The sequence below is a fragment of the Gallus gallus genome, chromosome 7 (genome assembly GCF_016699485.2).
Source record: "Gallus gallus isolate bGalGal1 chromosome 7, bGalGal1.mat.broiler.GRCg7b, whole genome shotgun sequence".
In the NCBI taxonomy this organism is placed as follows: Eukaryota; Metazoa; Chordata; class Aves; order Galliformes; family Phasianidae; genus Gallus; species Gallus gallus.
This window is the reverse complement of record NC_052538.1, coordinates 6,816,273-6,828,931: the sequence shown is the minus strand read 5'-3', so window position 1 is coordinate 6,828,931 and position 12,659 is coordinate 6,816,273. Positions and strand designations below refer to the sequence as shown.

The 12,659-nt window shown below is 49.0% G+C and overlaps 1 protein-coding gene across 2 annotated transcripts in view; it reads right to left on the bottom strand.

The window, feature by feature from the left end:
- Positions 1-12,659, bottom strand: part of COL6A2 (collagen type VI alpha 2 chain) — a 26,028-nt gene extending 13,369 nt beyond the window's left edge. For both annotated transcript variants that reach the window (NM_205348.4, XM_015289137.3), the window contains exons 1-18: positions 12,501-12,659; positions 9,348-9,470; positions 7,598-8,196; positions 6,952-6,972; positions 6,200-6,265; positions 5,693-5,746; positions 5,540-5,584; positions 4,969-4,995; positions 4,662-4,688; positions 4,530-4,574; positions 3,628-3,681; positions 3,220-3,282; positions 2,890-2,952; positions 2,243-2,332; positions 1,509-1,571; positions 1,078-1,140; positions 736-798; positions 288-350 (exon numbers count right to left, since the gene is read on the bottom strand). In NM_205348.4, the coding sequence (NP_990679.1) occupies positions 288-350; positions 736-798; positions 1,078-1,140; positions 1,509-1,571; positions 2,243-2,332; positions 2,890-2,952; positions 3,220-3,282; positions 3,628-3,681; positions 4,530-4,574; positions 4,662-4,688; positions 4,969-4,995; positions 5,540-5,584; positions 5,693-5,746; positions 6,200-6,265; positions 6,952-6,972; positions 7,598-8,196; positions 9,348-9,462 (1,521 nt within the window). In that variant the 5' untranslated portion in view covers positions 9,463-9,470; positions 12,501-12,659. The remainder of the gene's footprint in view (positions 1-287; positions 351-735; positions 799-1,077; positions 1,141-1,508; positions 1,572-2,242; positions 2,333-2,889; positions 2,953-3,219; positions 3,283-3,627; positions 3,682-4,529; positions 4,575-4,661; positions 4,689-4,968; positions 4,996-5,539; positions 5,585-5,692; positions 5,747-6,199; positions 6,266-6,951; positions 6,973-7,597; positions 8,197-9,347; positions 9,471-12,500) is intronic.

Below are 12,659 nucleotides of genomic sequence, written 5' to 3'. Positions count from 1 at the left end.
GCACTGGATCCTCAAGCACTGGGAGCAGTTGTTCAGAGCAAGAACATGGGGTCCTGGGGACAGCACATGCCTGGGGCCACTCTGAATCTATGCAGGATGAGAGATACAACCAGAGCTGCCATGGCCAGAGCAAGAACTAGGTCTCTGTCCATAGCTAGGCTCAGGTTCAAGCCATCCTGCTTCCAAGGCACATACATAGGTCAGTGAGTTTTTGCAGGGGATACAGACTTTAGAAATATCTACATGATACCCTCTTTCAAATGCTGAATTGCACTCAGGAACTTTACCTTTGGTCCCGGTGGTCCAGCATCACCTCTTGGGCCCAAGTCTCCAGGGTCCCCACGTGATCCCTGAAAGACAAAATTAGGGGGAGTGGGTGAGGGCATTTCCAGCAGCTTCCTGGCCATACTGGGGTCCATGCTGGGGAAATGGGCTGCTGAGATGATGCTGTGAGATCACCTCCCTCCCCCTGGAGTTGCTGTGGCAGTGACTGACACAGCACCTGTGTTCTTGCAGGGCCAGAAGGATGAGCTGGCACTGCTACCACAGTAGGTGTGGGGTCAACCACAGACTCTGGACAAGCTGGATGCCCATGAGGCAGTTTTTGAGCCTCCTTGGGAACAGGTCATGCAGGCAGCTCTTAGTAGGACAGTGCAGCCAGCTGATGTCAGCAGGACTAGCTGTCACTGCAGATGGAGATGGGCATTGTTACAGAGATGTCCCAGGATGACTTACTATATTGCCTGGTTCTCCCACAGCACCCGTAGGGCCTCGGGGTCCTGGCAATCCTTGGTCTCCCTGCGAAGTAAAGCAAAAGGCAAGAATATACAGGAGCAGATACATACAGGCCCTCTGTGCTGTGTGTCCTCAGTGCTCCACCAGGCTTTGGCACCTCTGGAGACAGTGGTGTCCTGGTGTCTCATCTGCACCTCTTTGCACAGATGAGATGAAGCAGGATGAGACTTCCACTCATGCTGCATGAAGATTCTCTTGCCAGACATGTGTGTGAGGGGCAAAGCCTAGTAAGCTGACTTCTCCCTCCCTCCTGGCTATCACAAAGCCCTTCTCTGGACTTACCCTTGCTCCTTTGTTTCCAACCTCACCCGGCAGGCCACGGGGACCCTCTGGACCAGGATCTCCCTGCGGGGAAGATAAAGATATTCCTTGTCAGACACATCTCCAGCTCTACGTGCATGGCAGTGAGGAGGCATGGCACTGATCTCAAATCTGGTGCTTCTTGGTTTGAGAAGTAGTGTCAGGGCAGAATACCCTCTGAACACATTATTTTGCCTCAAGCTTTGCTGCCTGTAGATGCTGGTTCTGGAGGTGATTATCACAGCTTCTTAAAGCCAAGCAGGCAGCAGGCACAGCGGTAGCAGAGCTCACTGGCACCTGCAGTTTCCAGCCCTGGCCTTGGGTACTTCATGGTTGGGCAGCAGAGCATCACAAATGCCATTCATGTGCATCTTGGGCTCATTCGCAATGGTTTGGGCAGTTGCTTTACTCACTCTTTCTCCCTTGGCCCCTGGACCGCCTTTGCTGCCCTTCGTCCCTGGATCTCCACGTCGACCCTTGGCAGACACAGAAAGTGGTCACATCAACAGGATGCCAACAGGGATGCCACCCAAACAGTGACACCTGGCTGCCTTCCCCCTCCACACTGCCTTAAAGATCCTGTGTCCAGGATGGCCCTGCTTGGGGCAGGTCCTGCCTTTGTATTTTGGGAAGCCAGGTGACCACCAACACACACGGTTCATTCCTTCAGGGTTAATTGCTTTGCTTTACTTCCAGCACATCTGGCTCTTCTTCCTGCTCTGGGTTTTGCATAGGGACTCAAACTGATCTACATCATCTGGGTTCTGCCCTCACAGTGCTAGCTGAGCTGAGCTGAGCTGTTACGCTGTTTAAGTTCCTTGCTAGATAGAGATCATATGTTGCCTCAACCTTGGTGCCAGCTGCCAGGACAAGCTCAGAAGGATGCAGGCTAAGGTGAACTCCAGACAGGCACTTCGCACTCCTACTGGGGTTTATCACGAATGGCAGACAAGGAGGGCAGCTCTGCATGTCTTAGGGAATGCAGAAGGCAGGGCAGGCAGGCTAACTGAGGGAATTTCTCAACCTTGCTCACAGATCAAGGAAGTAGGTTTCTTTTTCCTTTTCTGATGACCTGTCCATCACTCATCCATGAACCTGAAAGAGGTTCCTGTGGCATGTTTACTGCCCAGAGTAGACACACACTTACAGGCTCTCCTTTGGGTCCAGGAGGTCCTGTTTCACCTTTTCTTCCTTTGGTTCCACCAGGTCCTTGAGCTCCAGGGTTGCCAGGAATTCCCTGGGAAAGAAAATGAAATTGGACTTGTCAGAAGAGAGGTCAAGGTGCGTATTTCTTGTCCTGTGCCAAGCAACCTACCCTTGTGCAAATGCCAGAATGAACACGCACCTTGTGTTTCCACACATTCACCATACCTACAAGTTAAATTTATGAGCACAGGTGCCAGACTTATAGAGACCAACTGAGAGAAAGGCATCTCAGCTCTTCCTTCCAGCTTCCTTCCAGCCCTGTCAAAACCTAAGGGCTTCTGCAACCTCCAACACTCTATCTGAAGTGACTGGCTATTGGGATAGCAACCTCTTTACCTAAATAGCAGCTTCCTGCTGAATGAAATGGATAAGGCTTGCCTAAGAGCTACTGGGACATAAGTTGGAGTTTGCTTACAGGAATAAAACCAGGCTAACAACACCAGCAGTGCCACAAGTTCTGAGGACATTACAAAGCTATGCCAAGGGAAACCATGATCTTTCTACCCAAAACAAGATAGGAAGAGGAACAAAGATGCAGAGCTAGAAAGGTAAATCTTTCTAACTCTACTTTGCCTGGTGCAAACCTACCGGGCTCCCTTTTTCCCCTGGAGGTCCAGGGGGTCCACTGCGACCAGGCCGGCCAGGATCTCCCTGAAACAGAGAGCAATGCTCATTGGTTATGTCATTAGAACGTTGCTGCACACCACTGATGTGCACCATGTGGAGCTCAAGGAGCAGGGCCAACAAGGGCCTTCCTTTAGCTCCAGCATTTGTGTTAGGATCCAACAGCCAGGCAGACAGAACCCATCGGCTCCATGAGCAGTGAAGGATTTAAGAGGCAATACAGGCAACAGTTTGTAGCTGTCCCTACTGCTGGCCTCTGCCCATACTCTCCACTCCCATTTGGAATACTCTTACCTTCATGCCTTCATCTCCTCTTTCTCCTTGGTCTCCTGCATCTCCTGGGTAGCCATCAGGGCCCTAGAGAGGGAAGAGACAAAGCAATATCAACAACACGCATTTTACCACCAGAATAAATCACGTCACTCAAAGTCACTCTCTAGAGACTGAAAATCTGTTTTTGCCAGCTACTAGTGCTGATGAAGGGAGAAGGTGCTCCTCTGTATGTGGGGAAGGATACCACATTTCCAGACTGGGGAAAAGAGGCACAAAAACCATAGGCCTGGGGATTACAGATCTGGAGTCAGATTATGAAGAAGGTAGGAAAAGGAGGCAGTGAAGTCTGTTACCATATATTTTGGGATGTGCAACTAAAGCTGGGGCCACACACCTAGTGTGCTGAAGAAAAGAACACAGCATTCCTACCTTGTCACCGCGATCTCCCTTGCAGCCTGGTGGTCCAATTCTACCCAGCTTGCCCTGGAGAAAGATCATTCAAATGAAAAAGACAGCAAAACTCCAGGTGTCTGAAGGAAAAATACATCTTTTTCCTGTCAGTAGTTCCTACTTTTTAACATCATCAACTGGTCATACCTGTGATCAGTCAGAACAAACAGAAAGAGCATTCCTTAAGCAGAAGTGTTGCTGTCTGTGGTGAGCAGACACAAACAGAGAATGAGAAAGCACGTGGTGGGGTATGAGAGAAAGTGCAAAACAAAACCAGTGTGTGCTGGCCAGTGAGCAAAGCCAGCCTAAATTGTATAAATTTAGGCTATTCTGCTCTGGTACATTTGTATGGTATACAAAATGGGTAGGTTGTGTCCGTCTGCACTCACCTGAGAGGGGAGAGAGGATTTCAGGGCGTTGTTAGGAGATACCTGAATGTGGCTTTAGGGCTTTAGTGTTAAGAGAAAGCATCAGCTTAGAGATGAAATTGCAGGCTCTGCAAGGATGTGCCTTGAGAACTACATTTCAGCAGATATTTCTGTGTACATGTCCTGTAGGAGGCTCTAGCACTCAAGATGGAATATTCCAACCAGGTGAACCAGGCATCGCTCATGCAGCAGGAGCACAACCCGGATTATGCATCAAGCTCCTGCAGAACTCAGGAACAGTACTTCTGTGACCTGACTGAATGCATCTCCATCCAGCTCAAGTATTTCTGGAGGCTATGGAGAATAATGTGCAAATAAGCTCTTAAAAACTTCAGCCAGATTGAGACGGAAGAAGCAAAGAAGCACATGTGGGATATGAGAGAAATAAAACAACCTGCAGGGACACAGAGAAATAAACCAGCCCAGTGATGGTGCAGTTCCCCATGCCGTTACCTTCTGTCCATCGGTGCCATTCCTGCCTGCCAAACCAGCTGCGCCCTGGGATCAAGGGGGGAAAAGAGACATCACTGATCTGATTACATACTCAAGGGTTTGTAACAGCGTGCCAGTTAGAAAAGGTCTTACCCTCCGTCCATCAGATCCAATCTCGCCCTAGGGAAAAATGAGGACAGCAGTCAGCCAGTACCTCTGCGCCGTGTTCTCCCACCACACCAGAGATTTGGCTGCGCTCACAGAAGCCTTTCTTCCCCTCCCTCCATCAAGTGCAGCATTTTCTGCAGATGGCTCTATGACCTTCTCATCTCTCCCTGCTTCACAGAAGAGGTGCCAGGACCCCTTCTCCCAGAAAGCTCCTCGTCTTATGCTCCAGACCCTGTGCTGGTGCAAAGTGCTGTGCTTCCCCAGGCATACCATGCAGGCTTTTCTTTCTCACCTTTTCTCCTTTCAGCCCTGGAACACCCTGGAGGAAGACAAAGAGAAAAGAAAGATGATGCTGTGTTAGTGTCTGGGATGAGCAGTGGGAAGGCAGCAGCTGACTGGCATGATGGGCATCCCAAATGGGAAATAGGCAAGTGGGGAGGGAGGAGCACGATAAGGATCCCAATGTTGCTGAGGCCCTTTAAGGAGAAAGGCCAGTAATAATTCTTAAAGACACAAAGAATTCCTGAATCAAAGCAACAGATTTACACAGCTCTTTCATGCTGGCCAACTGCCTTTGGAGCAGGAAGATGTGTCAGGCACAGTGGCATTCAAACTCACAACTTGGGGATGGATTTGTGGGTTCCCACATGGTGGGGGAATGCCTGGGAGCAAAGAGAAGTAACACTGAGCAGTGGAAAATTGCCCTGAACCACCCTGTGTTTTACCAAAAATCATAGAACCATAGAATATCTCAAGTCAGAAGGGACCCATAAGGATCATCGAGTCCAACTCCTGGCTTCACAGAGCAACACACAAAAATCCATGAACGCAAAGAGCGCAGTCACTGACTGCATGATTCTTACCTTAGGACCAGGGTATCCAATTGGACCTTCAATACCTGGGTCACCCTTAAAGAAAGAAGACACAGTGTTACCTTAAGCAGGGCACAGATGAAGCCCTAGCTGGCATCAGGGCATCACTGCTTACTGTGTCATGGGGGCGGTTTTACAACTCACCTGCCGTCCCTTCAGTCCAGGGGAGCCTGGTTCACCCATGTTTCCCTTTGCACCCTAAAGGAAAAACACATCATTGGTGATGACTGGAAGGCATTGACAGTTTCTGATAGCATCTGGTTCGAACAGAGCTTGGGGCAGCTGCTGTGGGGATGGCAGCACACAGACTGGCAGCACAGTTTGGGATTCTGTTGGGTTGTGGGTAGAGTGAGACTCTGCACATGTGAGGGCTGTTGGGAGTGGGAGAGGTGGAAACAATTTTTGCTTCACTCTTGTTGGCCTTGCACAGCTTCTCAGTTACTGAAGGTCCTTGACTGTGATCAGCATAGTTGATGCTTGGATATCTCTTTGCACCCACTGGTCCATCAGCCTTTGTATGGTCATGAGGAGACACGGAGGGACCCGGAAGGATTATCAAGTCCAACTCCTGGCTCCACACAGGAACTCCCGAAAATGAGACCATATTATTCTCTTGGTATTATTCTCTTCCCACAGGTCAGAGTAACTTACCTTTTGCCCTCGGTATCCCTTGGGACCAGCTGGACCTGCAATCTCCAAACAGGTCATCTTGTAGCACTGAAACACACCAAAATAAACATGAGATGTAGTTGCCGTGCTGCAGCACCCAGAGCTCAACCATGCACCATGGCTCTCTCCACACCTCTCCCATGACTGCAGCAGTAAAAGCAACTCTGGTTCCATCTGGCTCAGAGCTGAGGCAGCAAAAAGCATGCTGAAAGCTCCTGAATACAAATATGAAGTTGCCACAAATGCATTCATCATGGTTTTGGCTCTGGGCCTGAGCTCAAAGAACAGGACTGCTAAGTGTCAGCCACAGTGTTATGGATCTGCTCTTCTGGGCCCACCAGAGAGGGGTGTGCCATTGGAAGCACCACTCTGCATACTCCTCTCTATGCAGGCCAAGCCCTGTTACATGGCTGAGCAGGAATTCTAGCTTGCAGAACGCTTGTAAAACATGACTCCAAATCCAGCATGGTACAATGAGCACCTTAATAGACTTGAACTCATTGCTATGAGGAGAATCACAAATGAGGGGGAGGCAGAAAGGGAACCATCCCATTCGCCATTTCAACTGCTGGGTAAAGGAGTGGGTTCCCATGCTGCACACTGATCCCCAGGTGGGCAGAAATCCATTCCACGCAGCTTATAGCAAAACTGTGCCCTTTGGGATACAATTTGGTCTTCTTCAATATGCAAGGCAACTTCAACTTGGAAATGAGATGCAGGTGCTGCTCACTCACCTCAGCATAGGCTTCATGTTTCTGCAAGGGAGAAAACAGAATGAACGAAATCAGTTAAGGCAGTCAGCTCTGAGAGAAGAACAGCACCCACCCTTAGCAGTATGTGTGAGAGCAAGGGAAAAGAGGCGGCTAAGGTCCCATGGCTCTAATCACATCATAGAATGGCTTGGGTTGGAAAGGAACCTCAAGGATCATCAAGGTCCAACCCCACATCCTCAGCAGAGTCCTCAGTTAATGGTGGTCCCTCACAAATGGGGCCCTAGAAATCACTCTATTGAGTGGGGAGGGAATTCAGGGAGCCTCACAGATCCCAGTGCTGCCACCTCCTCCACGTGCCAGCAGGTGGGGCACAGGTCTGGCCTGAGCAGCAGCCAGGACTTGGATGGATCCTGCCTAGGGAAGCAGGGGCGTAACCCAAGGGACACCTACCCAAAGAAATCAGATATACTGAAGACCACATTTAGCCTGTAAGTGCAGAAAGGACTTGAGAAAGGTAGAGACACATAATGCTTTTCACTTCTGGAGGAGCTCTCTCAAGCCAGACCATGGTGCCATCCCACCCTTCCACGTGCTCCTTCTCCTGTCACTGCTCCCTGGTGTCTCCCCTCATTCTGTTCTGCACCCTGGGCAGCACAGTGCCCCTCACCATTGCTTTGATTATCCTCTCGATAGTGTTCTCATCAATGTGCAGGGCGTCTTTTGGTGTGATGGTGTAGTTACTGCGGTACAGGTCATGTGGTGGGCTGGCAATCTCCCGCAGGCCCTGCTCGTAGACGTCCTCACTGGGGGCCACTGCAAAGAGCTTGATCCCCATGTCGCGTGCCCTCTCAGCTTGCATTTTCATTCCGCCACAGGGGCTGCCAGTGACATGGCCATCAGTGATGACCACTGCAAACTTCACATCCCGGGCCGTCTGGCTCTGGAATTGCTGTGTCATGTTGGAGATAGCACAGTCCGTGAAGGTGCCTCGGCCAAGGTACCTAATAGCACGGAGCTTGGTGAGGTATGTGTCTTTGCTTCTTGTTAAAGGGCTGTAAATTTCCACCACATCTGAGTAATGAAGTCCTCCAAACATCCAAGTGATGGAGACTTGGTTCTGATACACCTCATTCTCCAGTTTTTCAATGAACCGAGGGATGAACTGCTTTATTTGATCCACGAGGCTCTGAATAGGCACAGTCTGCAGAGCAATACTCTCTGAGGTGTCAATGACAAAGTACACACTGATGGGGCAATCCGTCTTTTCTGTATGGAGACAATTGTCAGAATGTGTCACAGACCTTCTGTGATGCTGCACCCCCTTCACTATTGCCCAGAAACCTGGACCAAGTAGATTAGAGCACACAGAATCGTGAAGAGAGCAAACCACAGCACAGGGCATGAGGTTTGGTATCCTGCAAGGTTGTTGCAACTCTAATTAATCAGGAGCTATTTCCACCAAGATCGGAGGAAATGAGGGCAGGGATGACTGAGGGCCAGTTTTGAGCAAGGAGATGACTTTCGCTCTCCTGCACTACATACATGCCCTGCCTGCCAGGCTGCTGGCTGCTCTGTCTAATTTATAAACATTTTGAACAGAGTTATACCCAATTACAATATCAGAAAAAACACAATTCCCTTCTATCCCAAACCATATCTCTGTCCAGATCAGAAGACTCCTCATTGTCAAAGACTTCAAAATCACAGAATTATAGAATGGCTTGGGTTGGAAGGGACCTCAAGGATCATGAACCTCTAACGCCCCTGCCGCAGGCAGGGCCACCAACCTCCACATTTAATACCAGACCAGGCTGCCCAGGGCCCCATCCAACCTGGCCTTGAACACCTCCAGGGAGGGATGGGGCATCCACAGCCTCTCTGGGCAGCCTGCTCCAGCACCTCACTACTCATAGTGAAGAACTTTCCCCTGGTATCCAACCTAAATCTTCCGTCCTTCAACTTAAAAACCAAAGATCAACTAATTTCTGAACTAATCTTGAAAGTATTGCCTTGCTTTCTTTAATAAAAGTCATTCTGAACACCTATATCACCTCTTCCACATTGCCACTGAGAAGTGCTGAAATTTAAAATTCACAGTGGGCTGTTTTCTGACATCAGATGCGCAGCTGAGTTCTGGAGACCTGTTGGTACTTAGCAGGGCACCAACCAGGAGAAGCCATAAGTGGCAGAGCTCAGACCTTCCACTGTTCTGCACTGCACTGCAAACTCGGAAATGAGAGTTTAAATGGAGAATGCGGTTTCCTACAGAAAGACAGATGACTATGGCAGGGTGCTGCAAAGAAGGAGGACAGGTATCATGTGCCAAAGTCAGTTCCTTATAAGCAGATTCTAAGGCTGAGCAAATCCATTGCTTTAAGATTGTTGCCTACAAAGGAGACAGACACCCAAATTAATACCTGTACAGGAGGTAACAGGTTCATCATCAAACTGAGCATGGAGTGGAACTAGTGCCACACAAAGAAGAGTGGATAGAAAGGCCTGTTGGAACATCTCAGCAGTTCTTCTGGACATTTAGATGCCTGTGGGAAAACAGAAGTTACATGTTATAAACAATATTTGAGCTGTTAGCTCTGACAGGAAGATACAAAGCCAGCCAGTGCTTCATCTTAGTTCTGCCTGTGAGATCTAGTCTGAGAAGTCCTTGGGAATACATATAAGTGTTCAGAGGAGCCGGGGACTGGAAATGATATTCACAGGCAAAATCCTAGCAAAAATTTTCAAGAGTAAAGAGCCAATGCTCTCCTTTATGTCTAGAGGATATTCACACTAACTGTCATGTCAGCTTCACAGCACAGACCCACGTACTGCCATAGCTATTTCTCTGCTTGAGAGTCAACTCAAGACAAAAAGGGTTATGAGTGATCGCTGTTAAGAAGAGAAGGCCTCAGTCCTTCTGAGCTCTTCTTTAAATGTTTGGTTTTTTTTTGGAAAAGTCAAAGGCTTGAATGACACCTGAGAGTGCCTTCATCCTTTCTTAGCAAGGTCACATTAGTGCAGGGGAAGGGCAAGCTAGCAGTGTAGCTATGCTTCTGCCTTAGATGCATGAAAATGGCATTATCTGAAGAATACAGACAGCTCAGCTCCCCCAGCACCTCCCTAGCTCTCTCCTCATGGCTGCTCAGCAGTTATTTCCTATTTGGACACATCCCAGATTAATTTACGCTGAAAGATGCATCACACTACAGGATTCTGAAGACTCGTTTATGCTGGGAAGACCAGTTACTATCAGCGCTGCCACAATATCCTTACAACACGGACAGCCTTCCTCCTTGTTAAGGCTTGTGCACATGCTAACAAGCCTGCAAGAACAAATGCTCAGGCTGGATTTAACATAAAGGATGGACTTCCATGTCAGACGCTATCCTCTGCTGCCATCTGTCACCCGGCAACAAAATGGAACGGAATATTGGTGGGAAGGTTCAGCCTGTACTGCCATACCGCCACCATCTGCCTCCGACACTGTAGGCCAATATAATAAAGGGAGGCATTACTTTCAGAGCAACCCTCACACTTACTGTAATGCTGAGGGAGCATTATAGTTAAGATCAAGACTTCCTATCTCTAGCCTTATTACAAGCTTCCTGTCCTGTTCATCCTCCACCAAGCAGAGTTGCAGGAGAACTTGATCCCCTGGAAGACACGGCAGCTTGGAGCCCTCAGGCAGCACCATTTCAGAGTTCAGAAAGCTGGAGACACCATCTTTTGGAGATGCCGAGCATATGGAGGCTTTGGCCAAGTGTCTGACTCATGGACTGCAGCATCCTGGGTTTAATCACCTCCCTTCCTCCTGCCATGTGTGTGTGAGTGAGAAGGACTCTGTGCAGAGCAGGCCTTTGCCTCTATACAGGCAGCTCCAAGCACCAGGCACACTTCACTGCTTTGTCATCCCACTGCACACTGTCTTTTTTATCCCACTCCATTGCATGCAGGCTCCTTCCTATCACTGCCAGGCTGTGAGCACACCATGCCATTGGAAGGCACACACGGTGCTTCCCCACCCATCAGTTCCATTAACAGGGAGTGGACAGATGTGGGATGAAGCTGCCACAGCCTCTCCCCCATCTGAGGGGTCTCCAAAACTGGGGTGGGAAACGCTGCTCAGAGTGCCATTGGCTCTTCTGGTTCTACTGCCAATCTTGTAAGATTGGATGCTTTCTGAAAAGCCCCACCTCCTGCTAAGAAATGCTCAGTGGGAAATGTCAGGGTTCACTAAGGAAAAGGTGTACTGCAGGCTAATGCATTTGCTGGAGACTAGGTGCTGGCCTAGAAAAGTGATGGAAAGTGCAAACTGGGAGCTGAATCCTTCTGTCTGAATACGTGATTCTGCTGTACTCTTCTTCCTTGATTTCTGCTCTCTCTTTGCGAGAGCAGAAACATAATGCTGTAGGAGTAAGGCCTTTTTTGGCTTACTTGTGGCTTAGCTGCACGCTCACAAATGACTATCACTCATATCACCCTTTAGTGCCCTGTAGAGGCCATCTCATGTGCCCATCCAGGCAGATCCAAGGTCTATCTTAACCCATTTCTGATATTTCTGAAGTTCTTCCAGGTACACCTTCAAAATCACACCAACTGCAGCTGAGCAAATTGTTCCCAGATCTATAAAAATTCAGGTGCTCCACCATTAAGCTAAAAGTCTGCAAGGAGTTGCTTTATGGTCATGGAAACAGGAGTGCTGTACAAGTCACATCCAATGTAGAACTAAGTGTGAAACCACACTGCTGCTCTGACATCAATACAGTCCCAACTTCTGCCATGGCTATGAACTAGCAGGCAGTGCCTGCATTACTACCCATATGTGCAGGCAGCACTTTACTGCCCTCAGATCTTTGTTAAGTAAAATAAAACTGGAAAAAAAAAAAAGAAAAGAAAGAAAGAAAAAGAAGAAAACCCAAAAAAACTGGAGCAAAAGCTTTTGTTATAAGCCTACCCAAACAGGTCCCATAATTTCAGCGCCTGGCCCACCACCTGCAAGGGAAGGTTTCCCTGCTTCTTCAGGCAGTCCAAGCCATTTGTCAGCTCTCCCACTGCACTTACAGTGGGATGAAAGAGAATACTGGGAAGAGTGGAGAGGCAGCTGGGCTCTCAGCACAGGCTCCTCCGCAGCACCACACCAACAAGCTTGCAATATCCAGCTCATTCAGGAGTAACTACCATTATCTTCCCAAACTGGTGCTGATGAAAATCAACATAACTAGGAGGCACAGCTCACTGCTTTGTCCAGTCTGCAATCTGTATCTTATTTCCAAATTTCTGAAAATCAAAAGTGAGCCAAATCATACAGCTGCTTCACAGCAGCTGCAAAATATCGTGCCGCTGTCTCTACCATTGGTCTGCAGTAGCTGGGGAACTCAGTTAAGGGAAAAATTGGGTTCTCCAGTTCCCACTGAGGGATTTTCTGGACCTCTGGCCATGTGTACCATGCCTGAAGTTAGCAGTTTGGCCCTGGCAGCAGCAATAGCTGTGCAACCCACAAAGGGATGGGCTGGGGTTTTAGAACCATCAACAGCCATATGAATGCTGTAAAAGGAGAGGAAAATCCTGCCTACCTGGAAAGAGCGTTCATCCAAACTCCTCCAAAAGCCTCAGATGCGGCAGGACAGAGACTCCGCGGGACCGGCCGTATCACGAAGGCTTCTGCATCCCCGGAGGAGCAGCCGGGAGCAGCCGAGGCTCCTGCAGCCCAGCTCCTCTCTTTCCTCACAGTC